This window comes from Camelus ferus, chromosome 19, assembly GCF_009834535.1.
Source record: "Camelus ferus isolate YT-003-E chromosome 19, BCGSAC_Cfer_1.0, whole genome shotgun sequence".
NCBI lineage: Eukaryota > Metazoa > Chordata > Mammalia > Artiodactyla > Camelidae > Camelus > Camelus ferus.
This window is the reverse complement of record NC_045714.1, coordinates 15047640-15066606: the sequence shown is the minus strand read 5'-3', so window position 1 is coordinate 15066606 and position 18967 is coordinate 15047640. Positions and strand designations below refer to the sequence as shown.

Below are 18967 nucleotides of genomic sequence, written 5' to 3'. Positions count from 1 at the left end.
CTTGTTCCAAAGTCCTTGTTTGAGGCCTCATCACCTCAATTTAGCTTCTTCTCTGCCTTACAGTTTGCTCATCCTGGGGGATGCCCCCGGGAAGCCTTCCAGACCACCCACCCTCACTGTCCATGACTTGCTTTGCCCTCAGCACAGGCCTGGGCACACAGAAGGCCCCTCACATTGGCCTCAGTGAAGAGCTCTCGCCCAACCCTGACATTGAGCCCTATCCCCTCCTGCTGCACCCACTCTAGGCAATGGGGGCTGTCTTCACCATCCCCCCAAACACACAAACCCAAGTGTGTAGGAGGACAGCGGGTCACAGCTGTGAGCGGTCGGAGGATAAGCATCTGGTTGCAGCGCTCTGCTCTGCGTCCCAGGCTGATCTCTCCCCTCCCGTGGTCCCCTCCCACTGTCCCCTCCCTCTGACGGCTGCAGCCCGTGCCACAGCCAGGCGCTTCCCCCAACCTCTCCTCGCGCGGAGCCCGCCTCCCGCCCTCCCTGCTCCCTCCCCTCCCCGCCACTGCAGCATTCGCCTACTGCAGCTCCAGCCGCCGCCCGCGCATCTCCAGCCTCCTCCACCCCGCCACCGCCAGCACCATGGCCAGCACTTTGTCCGGTAGGCGCCCGGGGCCTCGAGCTTCGGGGCGGCGGGTTCTGAGCACAGGCTATTGTCTGGCCTCACCTGCCGCTGGGCCGGCTGCGGACCATTTTCCCTTCTCTGATCCCGCGTTCTGCAAGGGTGCAGGCGCGCACCGGGCAGAACCCACTAGAGCCTGGGTTCGGGGCCGCCAAGTTGGGTAGACCCGGTGCCCATAGGGCGGGGATTGCGGCGCCAGCCTAGCGGACTTGGGCTGCTGGGCAGGGGCTGCTCTTGGAATGGGGGCGTCGGCGCAGGGGCGCCGCCGTACCAGTCCGGGCGCGACTGCGGCAGCGTAGCTCCGAGAACCCTGGGTGGGCGCGCTCGCAGGGTCCCGTGAGGCGACTGCAGACCCTGATGCGACCGCGCCTTCGCGGGGGGGGGGGGGCGGAGAAAGGAGGGCGGGACCCCTTTGCGGGAGTCCCAGCCTAGGGCCGGCGAGGCCCGCAACCTCCCTGCGCCAGTGGAGCGGCCGGGGGGCAGGAGGGGGTGCTGCGAGAAGACGGGGGAAGGAAACCTGAGCCAAGAGCGAGCCTCGCCGCACCCGCACCCCGCGTCGCCGCCCCTCCCCTCGCCGCTGCGGGCTCGGGACCACCCTCTGCGACATGGTGCCACCCGCCCTTCGTCGAAAAAGCCACCGCCCTTTGCGCTGCGGGTTTCGATGGGGGAAGGGCCTCTGAGGTTTCCGAGCTTTCCTAGCATGGGGGCGTCTGCCTCTCCCTCCCCTACCGCCCCGCCTCCCCAGCTGCGGACCTTCTGCTGCTAAGTGCAGCGACCCCCTCCTTCTGGCCGGTTGCGGGCTCTGAGCACCAGTGGAGGGGCGGCCACGGAGCGAGGCGGGAAACGCAGGGCAGAAACTGGACGCGGGCGAGCTGCCAGGCGACCCTTGGCGCGAGGACGCGGGCGTAGCTTTGTCCAGGAACGCTCTGCCCTGTCCGGCAGCCCCGAGACTAGCTTCATCGTTGCCCTTGGGGCCCAGAATGGCTGTGCAGGAGGACCCCCACCTCCACCCTGTTACCCCCGCCCCCACACCCTTCCCTCAGCCCTAGGGGGCCGGTCGCTGTGATCCCCTCTCCCCAGGTGACCGTATTCTCTCGGGAGCGCCCACTTTGGCCGGAGGCGCCGGAGCCCCGCCCACCCACATGTTCAGCGCCCTGACCCCGCCCCTCAGACTCGGCGGGTTCCTGCCCCAAGTGACTTCTGCACCTTACTTATATGGAGGGGACCACGTGGGTCACTGACCACACCACTCCCCCACCCAGTCTGGAGGTCTTGTCCATCTGGACTTCACCCACCCCCTGCCCTCTCGATGGCATCCCCAGAGTTACTGAGACCAGCAACTGAGGGTGGCTGGTGCTGCCCCAGACCCAGCCTGAAGTGAGGCTGGGGGTCCTCACTCACCACCTGTGCCTGAGCTGGGGGTTAGTGGACAGCCACTCCTGGGAGCACTTATCAGCGTTTCCCTCACTCACCCGGGAACAGGCTTCCTTCTCGTCCATCTGACATGAGCAGACTGGAGTTAGGCGGCGGAGGGACACAGCCAGAGCCTCACTGTGGGCAGCCATGGGGGCTGGGTCCAGACCCTCCAACCTCAGGGCCCCCGCACCAGACCCTCTTCTCTGCCAGACTTTGGGGCACTGCTGACCCACACCTGTTCCCAGGATTTCTCTGGGTGTCGAAGTTGCCATTAGGGAGACTAATGTGTCAAAAGGGAGACTACAAACACAATTGGTTAGTTTTGTCCAGCATAGCCATTGCTTCAAAGATGTACTCCAGTGCCAGCCAGAGAACTGCCCCCTGGCCAACCGCACATGGGCTGGGACTTTCCTGTTCTGTCATCAGCGCTGCCCTCCACAGAGCACGGCCCACGTGTGTCCATGCCTGTGCTCACCTGCAGCTTCTCCCATCCATAACTGCTTGATGGGAGGGAGGCCTGGCTACATGACAGAAGTGGCTACATGACAGCGCTGGTAATTGTGGCCAAAACTGGTAGAGGTGAACCAGTGACAGCTTCTCTATGAAAACACATCTTCGATTGGAGCAGCCTTCTGTGCCTCAAGATGGCCTTGAAGGTCCTCTCTGCCCTGGTCTGTGGCTGCTGCAGACTTGCTCTTAGCTTTCTCTTCCTGAAGAGACTGGAAAGCTTTCCCCCGCCTCTCCCTCCAGTGCCTCCTGCTGGGCTGTGTTCTGGGGACACCACCTCCTGGTGTCCTCAGGCACTAAGCTCTCCACGCACTTTTATAGAATCTTGCCCATATTCACCCCCTTGTGCAACTCTGGCAAGATGTGAGGACTTGCACATGCTACCCTGCCTCTCAGCAGCTCAGTTTCCCCATATGGAGGGGACAATACTAACAGCACCCCCCCCATGTTTGTTCTGAGGGTTGAATGAGACATTTTGGGAAAGGTGCTTAGCCTGGGGCCTGGCAAGAGGTGAATGCCCGATCCAGGCCAGGTAGCAGGACTGTTGTAGTCACATTTCCCAGAAAAAGGGGAATTCTGCCTGTGATTCCTGCCATGCAGGGCTCCTAGCACTGTTGGAGGAGTTTCATCTGTCCATAAGTAGTTAACAGCCTCCAGGGCCCTTCTAGGGATGATCGGAAATCTGTGGGGCCCCCTTCCCTCCTGATTCTGGAAGACCTTCCCATAAGGCTCCCATCTTAGCATGCTGTGTGACTTTGGGTGGGCCACTTGCCCTCTCTGAGCCTGTCTCTTCTGTAGAAACGAGGCTGATGAGGGTGTCTGCCTGGGCTGGGTGGTCTTGAGAGTCAGTTGAGAGGATATGACCCCCCACTCCCCCCACCGTGGGCACTATTATCATTGTTACGGAGCTGCTGTAGCTGATCTAGTGCCTTCCTCTAACTCTCACTTGTTTGGGATGTAATCACCCAAAAGGCCCATATGCATTTTGCATTTAACATTTGACATGAGGGGGTGTGAAAGCAATCCAGCGGGACAGATTTGTTTTTAAGGACTTCCTGAAGTCAGTGATGGGGGAGGAAGAGAGGGTCCCGGTGAGGGGAGAAAAGGGAGGGCATGCCTTGAGGCCCAGAGGGTCTGTGGAGAGGTCTGGGTCTCCACCTCCTTCCTCTGCAATGAGACACACTTTAAGTCCCTCCAGCTCTGAAAACTTGGGCATAACCTCCTGCTCTGCGCGGGTACTGCTGGGCCTGGCCCTGTTCTCTAGCTGCCCTTCCCCTCCCCGCTACCCCCAACAGGCTTCTCTCTGCTCACTCTCTCCAAATTTGCAATCCCTCACCTGCCATGCAGTCCCCTGTGATCTGCAGCCTGACCACAGAGCAGGCCTCACTCCCAAGCCCCCTCCCATTGGGCTTCTTGAGGACGGGTCTTCTGAGAAGGAAGGTCCTTGTGGGCCATCAGCCTGGAAAAACCAACCCGGGGGTCTCTGGGACCATCAGATGCCGCCCTGCATCCCTGTTTGAAGCCGCAGGACAGAGTCCCTCGCTTCCCAGCTGGAGACTTGCCCCTGGGCAGAGCCATACCTCAGAGAACTCTGACCTCTGTCCCCAGCCGGCTGTTCCTCCCCTCTCTCCTGATGATGCAGCGCCCATACTCACACCTGCCCAAGCTCCCCCTCCTCCCCCTGAATTGCTGCCTGCCTCCTCCCATGCTGAGGCAACTGTGCCTAGAAAGGGGACCCCGGCACTCATCTGTAAAGGTATTCTTCTTCTGTAGTTAATCTTCAGCTCCTTTTCCTGGGAAAATCTCAGGCTCATGGCAGAGAGGGCCTTGAGTAGCTGTGAGGCCCCAGTTTCCTGACCTGTAAGGTAAACTCATTCAGAAGTTCCGACCTGCAATGAGGAAGGGCTATCTGAAAGGTCAGGATGGGGGCTGGTGTCTGTTGCCAGGGTGGACGGTGCTGGCAGGGTGAGACTGAGGCCCCTCCTTCCTGGCCTCTCCCAGGATCCAGGTAGGCCCTTGACGCAGACCCCCCCCCCCAACTCCCCTGCCCCATCTTCCTTTCTGAGTACAGGGCTGGCTGCCTCTCCAGCCTCTCCAAGTGGCTAAATGTCTCCTGGTCTGCTGCTCCTGAAGAGCTGGTCTGTTTGATCTTACAACCTCTAACTTCCAAGCACAAGTCCTGGGATGTAGCCATCTGCCTCCTTTTTAAAATTAACTTAAAAAATTTTTTTCATTCCAATCTTTACATAATTTCTCTCTCTTGCCATTTTTTAAAAAATTGAAGTGGAGTCAGTTTACAGTGTTGTGTCAGTTTCTGGTGTAGAGCCTCATGTTTCAGTCTTATACACACATACCTATGTTCGTTTTCATATTCTTTTTCGTTACAGGTTACTACTAAAACTATGTTTTAATGACACAAATAACACATGACTAGATTCTGCTTGTGAGAAAATACAACTGGCAAGTCCGGACTAAGTCCCCTCTGAGGCCCCCTCACCCTGCCCTCCTCGCCTCCTGAGCCAATGAGCACGCCATGTGTCTTCGCCTCGTTTCCCTTCCGAGACCCCAAAGGCTCTCCCTGCTGCTGGCTCAGGGTTCCCTCGTGCTCCCTTCACAGCCTCTTGGGCTCAATCCAGAAGAGTCTGGGTCATCGGAACATTTAGATCAAACAACATCACTCCCTGCACCAGTGCTGGGAGGACTCTGCTTGCCACAAGCTGTCCCCTCACACAGGGCCTGGTCACTCTGCCCCGTGTCCTGCTTCTGCACCAACACCTTCCCCAGTTTCATGTGAATTCAATTTAAAAACATTATCTCATGTGAAATTTCATCAGAAAGTTTCTTGTCCAAACCATCTGCCCCTTGGAAGAATGCTGTGGGTAACTGTGCCTGCTTTTTCCTTCATGGAAGCCACATTCCCTCTCCTTGGAGTGTCTCTCTGGAGGCCTATACCAATTTCTCCAGCCAGGGAGGCAGGTGTGGGTCTGAGCCTCCTGGTCTTGGGGCCTGCTGCAGTGGTGGAAAGAACCCAGACACCTGGGGTGGCCCTGGAAGAGCTCTGAACAAGCCCTGTGAGCTACCTGGGCCCAGCATCTTCTTGGTTGCATTGGAGTGACAGTATTGGGCTTAGAGGATTGTTGAAAGCCAGTGAAACATGGGATCCATGGGTCTACTTTGGGGCCTGGCTCACTGTGAATAGAACACAAGTAACCCAATTATTTCCATTCTGAGAGCAGGTAGCTCCCCTTCTGCTGACAAGGCCCAGGGCCTCAACAGCATCACCTCCTTTTACTGGTTGGGTTAGTGGAGATATTGGCTGTGGGCACGTGCCGGGTAAGGCTAGGGGGCGGGCTGTGGTGCTGAACGGACAGCTCCCTTCCCTTTGGCCTTTGATGGGTAGCGAGTGTCTGCTGAGAGCCTGATTTCATCCCAGGGCAGCCACACTACAGGGTAAAAGGGTGGACAGGGGGGTCTGAGGGCTTCATCTCAGAGCACAGCCCAAGAAAGTGCTGCTCCCAGAAGCTCCACATCTGTGGTGGCCCAGTCAGGATTGTCTCTCTAACAACTGGGCAAATGTCCATGAGAGGGAAAGGGGAGGAAGAAGTAGGTGGAGGGGCAGAGGGAGGCAAGATACACAATGACAAAGAATCACAGAGACAGAGAAAGATATGAAGAGACATAGTGACAGATGGAGAGCCAGAAAGACAGAAAGATGAACAAAGACACAGAAAGAAAGAGACAAGGGGAGACAAACAGAAACGCCAAGAGAGACAAGGATGGGGAAGGAGGCAGACCGTCTTGGGGGTGGACACAGGGGCTTGGAAATGGGAATGGAGCGAATAGTGCAGGGCAACCAGCAGGGAGGGAGCCCAGGGAAGGGGAGAGTCCACACCTGGGAGGAAGAGCTGGAGAGTCAGCGATGTGGGGACACAAGAGAGCAAGACAAACAAGCTCCCAGAGAGACACATCAGAAGGAGTGGGCAATGGGGTCAGAGGTCGGAGGCCCGGGCAGCCGGGAGGGGGGGCCGTGAGTGCGGTGGCACCTGCTCACCTGGCACCATGCCCACAGCCTACAAGGAGAAGATGAAGGAGCTGTCGGTGCTGTCGCTCATCTGCTCCTGCTTCTACTCACAGCCGCACCCCAACACCATCTACCAGTATGGGGGTGAGTGCACTGGGTGCTGCTGGCCCCCGCCCTGCTGGCACTTGCCATCACCTGGCCTTGCTCCCCCTCCCATGGCAGCCAGGAGCCTCCAGGGAGGCTGGCTTATGGAGAGGGGCCCTCTGGGGGTGGGTGGCCCTGGGGGCCCAGCCCTGGGAGTCCCATGTGAGCAGCCACACAGCTTCCCCCAGCCTTTGATTTGGATAGGTGCTCAGCCCGCCCCCACCTTGACCAGCCCTCCTGAAGCCCCCTCCTGCTCTTGCCCTGCAGACATGGAGGTGAAGCAGCTGGACAAGAGGGCCTCTGGCCAGAGCTTTGAGGTCATCCTCAAGTCCCCTTCCGACCTGTCCCCAGAGAGCCCTGTGCTCTCCTCCCCCCCCAAGAGGAAGGACACCTCCCTGGAGGAGCTGCAGAAGCGGCTGGAGGCAGCTGAGGAGCGGAGGAAGGTAAGGAGTCTCCTCTTCAGGTCCTGATGAAGATGGTCAAGAGGTCTTACTGGCCACAGACAGCATCCCAAGGTGCAGGGTACTTCAAGCACCTGCTTGATTGTGGGCCTGTAGCAGGGAGGGTCTTGTATTCCCCAGACTGCCTCTTGAGCAATCAGAATGAGACAGGGAAAAGGAAGGATTCCTCAATGGCAGTCAGCTGGAGGGAGACAGGAACCAGACACTGTTGGTGGGGTAGGGGGGCGCCCTTGGCCATGCTGGTAGAGGTGGGAGGGTCAGGTGTTAACCCCAGGAGGGGGCCTTGGGAGAGGAGGCTGGGCTGGTATCCTCCTGGGCAGGGGAGGCCAAAGGAAAGGCTTCTCGTGCTGGGGGCTGTGAGTCAGACCTGCTGGGCATTTAGGGGGCTCCTGGGACAGGTGGGGCCCCCTCCCCACCGATTCTCCTCACATCAGCCACTCTAAGGCTGAAACACATGTGGAAGAGCGCGTGCTTTCAGGAGTGCTGTCCTGGTGCCCAAGCCCACTGGGCAGGGGCAGTGGCTTTTATCTTCCTTATAGCAGGTCTGGTGAGACCTGGGGACCCAGGCTTCTCAGGGTTAACTAGTGATGACTGGCACGTGGGTGGGAGCCCAGCAGCCTTCTGCAGGAGGCTGAGGGAGGCTAATAACCTCTGGGAGCCTCGAGTCTCCTCCAGAGGCCACCAGCAGGGCTGGACTGTCTGGCGCCAGCAGCCCCACGTTCCTCGTTCCAACTCGTCCCTTCCCAGCAGCCCTGGGGACCCCTCCCTTGCCTCCAGGACCCTAGGGAGCTCAGAACCCGGTGTATATTAAGCACCTACTTTGTGCTCAGCGAGCAGACGTCTGAGGAAGAGACAGGGAAGGCTCAGTGACTGCCCACGAGTTTAGTTTCCTCCTTTCCTCCAACCTTTCCCGAGGGGGCGCCCGGGGTCTGGAAGAGGCAGCCGAGCGTACAGAGCGTTGGCGCCCTAAGCCCAGCGGGGAGAGGGCAGCTCTGCGGCTCTGGACGGACAGGAAGGGTTTGTCTGGGGACGAGGAGGTCACCCTCGCCGACTGCAGTCCAATGCAGGCCCGAGCTCGAGGACAAGCCCGGTGGGCGGGAGGCGGTCGGCTTGGGCTGGACGGCGGGCACTGGGCGTGGCCCGGACAGCTGCGCGGGGAGGACTGGTGGGGCGGTGTGGGCCCCGCCGCCCCTCACGCTCCGCCGCTCGCGCAGACGCAGGAGGCGCAGGTACTGAAGCAGCTGGCGGAGCGACGCGAGCACGAGCGCGAGGTGCTGCACAAGGCGCTGGAGGAGAACAACAATTTCAGCCGCCTGGCGGAGGAGAAGCTCAACTACAAGATGGAACTCAGCAAGGAGATCCGCGAGGCGCACCTGGCGGCGCTGCGCGAGCGGCTGCGCGAGAAGGTGCGCGCCGGGGTGGGGCCGAGAGGGGGAGGGGCCGATGCATGGGCGGGGCCAGCAGGGGCGGGGCCTAGCGGGGAGGGTGGTGCCGAGGCAGGGGCGGGGCGGAGCCAGCAGGGCGTGGCCGTGCAGGAGGGGCGTGCCGATGTGGGGGGTGGGGCCGAGGCGGGGTCGGGGGCCCGAGCAGAGGGCCCCCAGGAGCCCCTTCCTTTGGCGGCTCCCTGCCCACTGCACCGCCAGCGCTCCCGCAGTCCGGTCTCTCCGGTGACTGCCTGTCCTGCAGGGGCCAGCTCAGGGTGAGGCGAGCCCCTGCCCGGGCCAGAGCCCCCTGGGAGCAGGACGAGGTTAGTGCCAGGGGGCCCCGGAGCCTGCCCACGCCGAGAAATCCCTTAAGTCACAACGCTCCGGTCGGGACACAACCCCAGTAGCACTGAGGGCCAGCCCCGGTCCTCAAGCCGCACTTTCAGGCCGAGACACGGGCCTCCCCCTGCTCTCTGTTGTTCCTCAGTCCTGGTCGCTCAGGTGTCCTCATTGGTCCCACCTCCCGCGCATGGGGCCAAGCCAGTCTAGGGAGGAAAGGACTCCAGGAATCCTAAAGCCTGAGAGCCGGAGGGCAGGGCCCCCAAGCCGGGAGTGGGGGCGCGGGCAGGACCCCCTGCGCCCAAGAGGGATGGGAGGGGCAGGCCGCGCTCCATCCTAGCCGCAGGGCCCCGCCCACGCCGCCTGTCCTCGCAGGAGTTGCACGCCGCGGAGGTGCGCAGGAACAAGGAGCAGCGCGAGGAGATGTCCGGCTAAGGGGCTTCCGGACAGCGCGGCGCCTGGACCCTGAGACGAGACAAGAACACAGTCGGGTTTTGGTTTCGTTTTGTTCAACTTTCTCTAGATGCAGCTCTGTTCCGCTTCTCCCTCTTCTCCAGCACTCCCGGCTTCAGCTTCTTTTTCCGCACTCTGAGCTGCCCAGTCCTTGTGGCAAGTCTGTGACTCTCCCTGGAGGAGCCACCAGGGTGTGGCTCGCGGTCCCTCAGTCCCCGGGCTGGGCGGTGGCGGGGTCCCCTCTTGGTAGCCCTCTTAGTGGACCTGGTGGGACCTCAATAAATCCAGCAATGGTGACAGGAACACATGGGTCCTTATGCTGGGTTGTTCTGTGAGCACCTTGTCACTTAGGGCACGTCGGAACCAGCCCTGACCACAGGCAAAGGCAACAGCACCTGTGCGTCTTCCCTGGGAGAGGGACAGGGCCCATGGGAGGGGTGGAGGAGGAAAGAGGTGGATGGAGAAGGACCTCTGGGCAGTGTGGGGCCCGGTCATCCTGTTACTGTGGCCAACCCTGGAGCTGTGTGTACAGTGGAGTTTGGGGGACTGGTGGGTAGGAACTGGTTTAACGTGGTGGCACCCTGGGCTGGCCTGCCGTTATTGCCCCTGATGGGAGTGGCAGTGGGGTGGGATGGGATGAGGCCTGGTCTGAGTCTTCAGGGGAGTGGGCAGTCTCCACCAGGGACCCATGAGTGGGCAAACTGCCATGGTCTAGAGGGATGTGGGCAGCGTGGACATGCCCTGCTGGCCCTTCCTCTGAGAAGGGCCCTCCTCCTTCTGGCCCAGCACCTGTGAGGGAAAGCTGGCCTCCCGCTGTCCCTCCTCCCCTCCCCTGGGCTTTGCAGGCCCTCGGAGGACCTGTCCTTAGAGCCCTTTGGAGTCTTGGCCCCCTCCCCTGTGCCCCCTGCTCCAGTAGAAAGACACTCCCACAATGCTCCTGGTCTCAGGGCTTTCAGGCTTGCCTCTGGACAAGTGTGGTCAAGTGTGCGTTGGTGCAGCCACAAGTATCCCTCAGGGAGCCCCGAGTAGATATTGGGGTGCAGGGGACCAGATGCCTGCAGATTCAGATGTTGGAGGGCAGAGGCAGGGTTCTCAAGCCATCCCCACCATCTGCTCCATCCTTGACATTCTTGGCTGGTGGCCGCCTCGCCAGCCTGCAGGTCAGAGGCCTGGCTCTAGGCCTGTCGTGCCAAGACCCTACTTGGCTAGGTACCTTCCTCTCCCTCAGCCCGGGGGGAGCTCCAGATCCCCCAGCGCCGGCCTTTGAGGACTGCCACCTGCCCAGACACAGGGCATCCGGTTGCTGTTCTACTGCAGCACCTGCCCCCCCCCCCATTCTCCATGGCAGCCCCAGCCTACTGCCGGGGGTTTGGGGCAGAATCCCTGCTGACCATCCTCTTGGTGGAAAGCATGGGGGGTTTCTCATAGGACCCAAGGCCAGTGCCTCAGAACCCAGGTGGTTGCCACCTCCAGCGCCCACAGCTTTCATTCTACAGAAACCTATGGGGACATTGTTCGTGGCCTCTCGGGGCCCAGCCGGAGAGTACGGTGGATACCGATGCCCTGCAGTGGGCTTAAGGGGAAGTAGGGACCCATGCCTCCTCTCCCTGTCCCCACCAAAACAGCCCCCAAGGGAGTGACAAGGCAGGACTGGAACCCAGCCGTGCCCACAAGTGGCTTCTGTGGGACTCAGAAAGGGGAGTGGAAAGGGAACTGAGGGTTGGATTTCTTTTAGCAGTGGCAGCTCTCTCGTAGCGGAAGCCAAGTGTCATACGCACCCATCTCATCCACGTAGTGAAAGTGAACTTAAAATTAAATCAAATGAATGATTAAAAAAAAAAAACCGTGTGTTTAAGAAATGGTTAAATTGCCCAGTGGTGTCCTGCATCTGTGGGTCCGGAGGAGCCTCGGGGATGCCGCGTGCCAGCCCCACCCTTGTGTTTTATCACCTAAATGGTGAATAGTTCTAATGACCATGTCAATTTTAAGAAATGAGCACATTAACAGCACACAAGCCCTTGGCTGTGGGTGGGGCTGGCCTGGGGCCTGCCTGTTGCGGGGAGCAGGGCACCCCAGCTCTCCCCAGTACAGGGCCTTTCTGCCGGTCCGGCTCTCAGGTCGCTACTGTGGAGGAAGACTGGAGTCAGGTCTGAGGCTAGCCCTTCTCACTGCAGCCTTAGGATTCTGGGTCTTGCTTGGAGGCTGGGGGGACCCTCGAGTCCCAGGGCTGTGCCCCATGGTTCTGTGGGCCCCATTGGGCAGCTGATTATTCACAGACACAGATCTGGCCCCAAGATGGGGACTTGCAGTGGCCAAAAGAGAACAAGCAGACATCCTGACTCACATGTGGGGACCCAGACAGCTCCCTTGAGGTGCCCAGAGGGACCCCTCTGCTGTTTGGCAGATGTCCATGCTGCCCATGCTCAGGCCCACCCGTGGCCCCAGGTACTGGCCCTGGAGAGGTACCTGCTCCCCAGGACACAGAGAGACCCACTCACCTCTTTCCCATAGCCATGGCTCTCTCCTAGGGCAGTCCTGGCTATATCCCCAGCCTCCAAGGAGCTCTCACTGTCACCCCTCCTTCTGTCTCCAGGGAGTGGTGGGAAAGTCACAGCCTCCAATAAGGTGGATACATCACAAATCTGCAGGAGGGGAAGGAAATACGTTGAAAATATTTTCATGAGGTGTGACTTCTGCATGCCCATCCTTTGGGCACACAGGCACATGCTCACACATTCCTGGAAGACCAGGCTGGTCACACGCCTGGCATCTTACCTCTTAGGGGCCCTGGTAAGGCACTGAGGGGCAGTCACTACGTGGAGCCTCTGACATTGGGGTGGGGTGGGGAATCCTCCCCAGAAAAGCAATCATGCTTTTCCTTAACAAAGTAAAGCAAAAATGGGACTCCTTCTGGGAGGCCAGTTAGAGCTGTAATAATTATCTATCATGTGTAACGAATTATCTCAGTTTCCATCAAATCAGCAATTCAGGAGCTGGGTGGTTCTGGTGCAGAGCCTCTCAGGAGGGTGCAGTCAGGACACTGGTGGAGGTGCTGGTCATCTGAAGGCTGGACTGGGGCTCGGGCAAATGCTTCCAAGTTGCTGGCTCGCACAGGCATTGGCTGGAGACCTCAGTTCCCCGCCTCACGGCACGGCAGCTGGTCCCCAGGGCAGCATCCAAGACAAAGGGGGCAGCTACACGAGCTAGTCGTGGAAGTCATGTACATTCTGTTTGTCTGAAGTGAGTCACTCAGAAAAGCCCACCCTCGAGAGGGGGGCTGGGCCCCACCTTTGGAAAGGAAGGGTGTCAGAATCTGGGGACAGATTTGAAAACCATGTCAGACACTTTGCCTCCAGTGACCCTGAGTTCTGGACACAGCGGGTGCTCCCTTGCCCCCTGGGGTCACAATGGACCCCTCCCACCCTGAAATGGGGTGTCCAGCAAAGCAGGTGGGATGGAAGCACAGACGTCTGTCCCAAAGGGGCCCCCGCAGCCCCTCATGCGTTTCGCCATCAGGCAAGCTCCGGTGTGGCTGTTAGAAGCGAGGGTGGAAACAGTCGATACAAACCACAGTCTTTCTCTTCCTGCTGAAGAAAAGTAATCATGCAATTCGGCAGTTAGGTTCGGTTCCCAGGACTGCTGTGACACGTACCACAAACTAGGGGGCCTGAAACCACAGAAATGAGTTCTTTCACAGTCTGGAGGCTAAAAGTCAGGTTGTGGCAAGGCTCCATCCTTCCTGAACCCGTGAGGGGGGAGTCACCCTTGGTTCTCCCAGCTCTGGCTGCCTGGAAAGGCCAACTTTCCACCCTACAGGGCCACTTAAAAATGGGCTGGGGAGGGGTAGGAGGGGCGTGCTCACAGTACGATCGGGACCCACACGTCCAGGTGGGCGACCCACAAGCTGAAGAATAATTAAGTTGCAGAGGCCCTCCCACAGGAGTGAGAGTTCTGAGCCCCACCCACATCAGGCTCCCAAGCCCAGGGTTCCGCCCAAGCCCAGGACATCTGGTTTCAAAGGCCAGTGGGGCTTAACTCCAGAAGCCCCACAGGACAGAGACTTCATTCTTTTGGGAAGCATACAGAATCTTGAGTGCTCCAGGTCCAAGGGCAGAGGCAGTGACTTTATAGGAACCTCAGCTAGACCTGCCTCCTGGTTTTGGAAGGTCTCCTGGGGAGGTAGGGGATGGCTGTGGCTCACCCAGGGGACATAAAAGCTGGTGGCAGACAATCCGGGAGTGTTCATCTACATGAGCTTTCCTGGAGGCTGACATTTTGATTGGATCATTAGTACCAAGACCCATCCCCAACCAACAGCCAGTAGGGAAGCCTTAGGCCAAACAGCATACTGGGTGGGAACAGCCCTACCCATTAGCAAACTTGCTGAGCCACAAAGGCCTCTAGACACAGCCCACCCACCAGAGGTTCAGGACCAAGCTCCACCCAGCAGTGGGCAGACACCGGCTCCTCCTGCCAGGAAACCTGCATAAGGCTCTACTCCAGCCTCATCCACTAGGGGCAGATACCAGAAATAAGAAAACAACATCCCAAAGGCTGTGGAAGGAATCCACAAACACAGGCCAGACTCTACACTGGGATTGGCTGGACCATGGCCCTTGGGTGACTAGAGAGGAGTGCACTGTGGGACACATAGGACGTCTCCCACAGAGGGCCACCTCTCCAAGGTCGAGAAATGTAACTAACCTACCTAAAAATACAAATAGAATAACAGACAATATGAGGCAGCAGAGGAATATCTCCCAGGCCAAGGCACAAGATAAAATCCCAGAAGAAGAAGTAAGCAATGAGGAGATAGGCAATTTATCCAAGAAAGAGTTGAGTAATGATGGTGAAGACGTTCAGAGAACTCAGGAGGAGTCTAGATGCACAGAGTGAAGTTTTTAGCAAAGAGCTGGAAAATATAGAGTATCCAGAGCTGAAGAATAAAACCACTGAAATGAACAACACACTAGGAGGAACCAAGAATAGACTGAATGAGGCAGAAGAACTGACCAATGAGCTAGAAGACAGATTAGTGGAAATCACTACTGCAGAACAGAAAAAAGAATGAAAAGAAATGAGGACAATTTAAGAGAACTCTCAGACACAAAGCACTCTAGTATTCGCATTACAGGGGTCCCAGAAGAGAGAAGAGAGATTTTGGAGAGATAATCACCAAAAATTTCCCCAACTTAGGAAGGGAAACAGTCATCCAAGTCCAGGAAGTGCGGAAAGTACCACACAGGATCAACCCAAGAGGAACACAACAAGGCACATAGTCACCCAACTGACAAAAACTAAGGAGAAGGAGAAAATATTAGCATCAGCAGGAGAAAAGCAACAAATAACACCCACGGGGGCTCCCGTAAGGCTATCAGCTGCTTTTTCAGCAGAAACTCTACAGCCCAGAAGGGAGTGGCACGATATATTTAAAATGATGAAAGGGAAAAACTTACAACCAAGAATACTCTATCCAGCAAGGCTCTTGTTCAGACTTCAGATGGAGAAATCAAAAGCTTCACAGACAAGCAAAAGCTGAAAGATTTCAGCACCACCAAACCAGCTTTACAACAAATGTTAAAAGAACTTCTCTAGGCATCAAACCATAGGAAAAGAAAACAAAAAGAAGAAAGAAAAAAAAGACCTACAAAAGATTGCTTTGGCAATTCTGGGCCTTTTGTGGTTCCATATAAATTTTGTTTGTTCTAGTTAAGCAAAAAAAATCATGAGTATTTTGACAGGGGTTGCATTGGATCTGCAGATTACTTTGGGTAGTGTGGCCATTTTGATAAGGTTGATTCTTCCAATCTAAGAGCACAAGAAATCTTTCTGCTTCTTTGTATCATCTTCAATTTCCTTCATCAATGTTGTACAGTTTTCAGAGTATAGGTAACCTCCTTGGTTAAGCTTATTTCTAGGTATTTTGTTGTTTTTGATGCAATGGAAATGTTTATGCCAATTAAAAATTTCTGGTTTTTGAAGTGGAAAAAAAAAAGTGAATGAAGGGCCCCAAATGGCAAAATATTCTTCTTTTTCATGGGGGAGTTGTACTCCATTACACATATATACTACATCTTCTTTATCTGTGACCTATTCATGTGCTCTTAGGATGCTTCCTTATCTTGGCAGTTATAAATAAGGTTGCTGTTAATAGCAGGGTTTATGTATCTTTTTGAATTAATGCTTTTGTTTTCCGCAGATATCTGCCCAGGAGTGGAATTGCTGGGCCATATGGTGGTTCTATTTTTAGGTTTTTGAGAAACCTCCATATTGTTTTCCATGGTGGCTGCACCAATTTGCATTCCCAGCAACAGGGTACAAGGGCTCCCTTTTCTCCACACCCTCAACAACATTTGTTATTTGTATCCTTTTTGATCATGGCCATTCTGACAGGTGTGAGATGCTATTGTGATTTTGATTTGCATTTCCCTGGTATCAGTGATGCTGAGCAAATTTTCATGTTCCTGTTGGACATCTGCATCTCCTCTTTTGGAAAAATGTCTATTCAGTTTTTCTGCCCATATATTAAATGATTTGCTTGTTTGCTTTTTAATTGAAGTACAGTTGATTTAAAATGTTGTACTAGGTTCTGGTGCCCAGCATGGCTGGACCTGGATGGCATTATGCTGAGTGAAGTAAGTCAGACAGAGAAAGACAAATACATTAAGACATCACTTACATGTGGAATCTAAAAAAATACAACAAACTGGTAAATATAACAGAAAAGAAACAGACTCACAGAGGTGGAGAGGGAACCAGAGGGGAGAGGGAAGGGGAAGGGGGAACACGGAGGTGGAGGTGTAAAATAAGCTACAAGGCTGTACGGTACACACTGGGACTACAGCCAATGTCTTGTAACTATAAATGGAGTATAACCTTTAAAAATTATGCATTACTATGTTGTATACCTGTAACATATATTATACATCAATTATACTGCAATTAAAAATATATTGTAAAATAAATACATACATAAAAAATAAAAAATTAAAAAAAGGCCTGGGGCCTGGAACACTTCAACAGATGGGGGCCCAGAGCCTGTGGGGATATCCTTCCTGCCAAGATGGGTGCACCCCCAGGCACCCCAGCACTCAGCATTTAGCCTCCATGGGGAGGTTCAGGTCCTGTTCCTGTAGGACTGGAAGGGTGCAGCCAGGCCAACAGGCTGGGGAGGGGCCCGGTGCGGGGACGACGCCCACCAGGTCTCTGCTTGAGTAGGGCTTGCTCTGTCAGAGCTCAGCCACCTCTCTTGCCAGAACGCTGTGGCCAGAAGTGTTTGAACTTCTGCCCCACCTACCCTGGCCTGAAGGGCTGGTGCTGCAATGAACTTTGCTCTCCTTGCTGCAGCTGGGGGCCTCCCCCGGGACTGGGGTGTCCAGCAGAGCACTGGCTGGTGTCCTTGGCATCATGGCTTAGAGGGCATCACTCCATCTCTGCCTCTGTTGTCACCGGGCTGCTTCACCTCTGTGTGTCTGTCTCTATGGGGCACCAGTCATTGGGACCCAACCCAACGTGACCTCACTATTTAACTACTTAAACCTGCAACAACCCTATTTCCAAATAAGGTCACATTCTGAGGTCCTGGGACTTCGACTTGAGACATCAACGTAACTTTGGAAGATAGAGTTCAACCAAGACCAGCAATTGTAGATACATAACTCATAGCTTTAAAACACTTAGTGCGTACCCAATGTTAGTTTAGTGTTTACTACATATGTGTCTCACTGCAGAGAAGAGAGAGAGATTTGAAGACCCAGTCCTGCCCTGTGAGAATCTGCATGTTACTCAATAAAACTTTATATACTTAAAGTGCTTTATAATTTTTTCAAGACACTTCAAAATGTTTTTAATCTTCACAAAGTCCACTATGAGGAAAATAGAGTAGGCATTATTTTATTAACATTTTTTCTGGTTACAAACATAATACATGTTCACTGTATCACTGCAAAGTATAAAGAAAAAAATCTTGATGCACCAATACCCCATCCCCCTGGAGAGGATTTGCCCATTGGGATGTTGGTGGCCACTGTTCAGACCTCTGTGTAGCCCACATGCTAATGTATTAGCGCTCTTCCCACATCTTCATAAATGTCACTTCACTGTTGCATGATCATCTAGTTTATGGATGTACTTAAAGTTTCTCAGTACTTCTGAGAAAACTTTCCCAACTCTGGTTTCAAGGGCCTCATAATCTTAAAAACTTATGGAGGACCCCCGAAGAGCTTTGTTTATGTGAGTTACATACATCAAGAGTGACCATGTTAGAAATTAAAACTCAGAAATGTAAAAAATAATAATTCATTTAAAAATAATACACCCATTACATGTTAACATTTTATTTTTTATTTTGGGGTTTTTTGGGGGGAAGGTAACAAGGTTTATTTTATTTATTTATTTATTATTTTTTATTTAACAGAGGTACTTGGGATTGAACCCATGACCTCGTACATGCTAAGCATGTGCTCTACTCACTGAGCTATACCCTCCCCCAACATGTTAACATTTTAAAATGAAAAACAATGACATTTTCCTAAAAAAAAAAAAATTGTGAGAATGGTTGGAGTATACTAAAAAAAAACCTTGCCTTACACAGATACTTGGTTGGAAAAAGAAAGTGTACTTTATCAGCTTGTTCTTTAATACTAAACCAAAGCTAGGTGAGAGGTAGTTTCTTAAAAGTTGGCTGCAGTGTGAATCTGAAACCGTATCAATCAACTTTACTCTTGGATCGGTTGACTGGTGTGTCTTGCACTTGAATGCATCTTTTCCCTGTGCAGGGTTCTGTCACATTTGGTGCACTGGCCGCCCTCCTCCAGATAGGGCTGCCTGGACCTTGTGGCCTGCAGAGTGATGGACAGAAGGGACAGGTGGCTGCTGGCGGAGCTAGGCCTGCCTGCCTTGGTTCTGCCTCTGGTGTGAGTACAGGGCAGGGTGTAGCAATCCCACAGCATCCGGGGCCTGTTGATGACACTCTCTCCCGGGTTCCCCTCCTCTGTAACTGACCAAGAGTGAAAGCTCCCCTCCCCTTGGGAGCCCAGGGTGGCTGGGCATGTCACATGGGTGTTCCTGGGGAGAAACCCTCATGCACCCCCTCCACACGTAGGAACTAATCCATCCTGTCAGCCAAGCAGAGCCCAGGGCTGTAACCTCACTGTTTCGGAGACACAAGAGGTGAGCGGAGATTCAAACGCCAGGCCTGGCGTCCTGCAGCAGAAACAGGTGGAGGCCATGCAGCAGTGGGAAAAGATGGGGGAGTCGGGGCCAGAGACTCTGGGCCAGCAGCCACATCTCACCCTACCGCCCAACAGCAGGCACAGGACACAGGTGCCACGAAGGCCTGGTCCTGTCTCCTGCGTGGTTCCAAGTCCTCTTCCTTCCACTACACTGGCATTTCCTTCTGGAATGCGAGGACAGGGAAACTGATAAATGACACACAGGCCAAGCACACCCACTCATGTAAAACACAGTAAAACAGCAACGCTGATATAAGCTCACAGTTTAATCTTTAGAAAGAAAGACTTCCCCATCACTGGCTTGAGTAAACTCTACATTACTGAAAACAGAATGAAAG

General features: G+C 55.2%; 1 protein-coding gene across 2 annotated transcripts; it reads left to right on the top strand.

The window, feature by feature from the left end:
- Nucleotides 1-463: 463 nt before the first annotated feature.
- STMN3 (stathmin 3) lies at nucleotides 464-11239 on the top strand. Of its 2 annotated transcripts, XM_032461595.1 has the most exons (5): nucleotides 464-610; nucleotides 6624-6719; nucleotides 6987-7162; nucleotides 8395-8586; nucleotides 9319-9701. In XM_032461595.1, exons 1-5 carry the CDS (start codon nucleotides 592-594, stop codon nucleotides 9376-9378), a joined length of 543 nt encoding a protein of 180 aa, XP_032317486.1. In that variant the 5' UTR covers nucleotides 464-591; the 3' UTR covers nucleotides 9379-9701. The 2 variants fall into 2 exon arrangements, with proteins under 2 accessions (XP_032317486.1, XP_032317485.1); XM_032461594.1 differs by lacking the exons at nucleotides 464-610; nucleotides 6624-6719; nucleotides 6987-7162; nucleotides 8395-8586 and adding an exon at nucleotides 8706-8927 and having other exon boundaries at nucleotides 9319-11239.
- Nucleotides 11240-18967: the final 7728 nt, after the last annotated feature.

Excerpts from the sequence above, each read along its gene's own strand:
- STMN3 (XM_032461594.1), top strand. The coding sequence starts at position 10,116 with ATGTGGGCAGCGTGGACATGCCCTGCTGGCCCTTCCTCTGAGAAGGGC.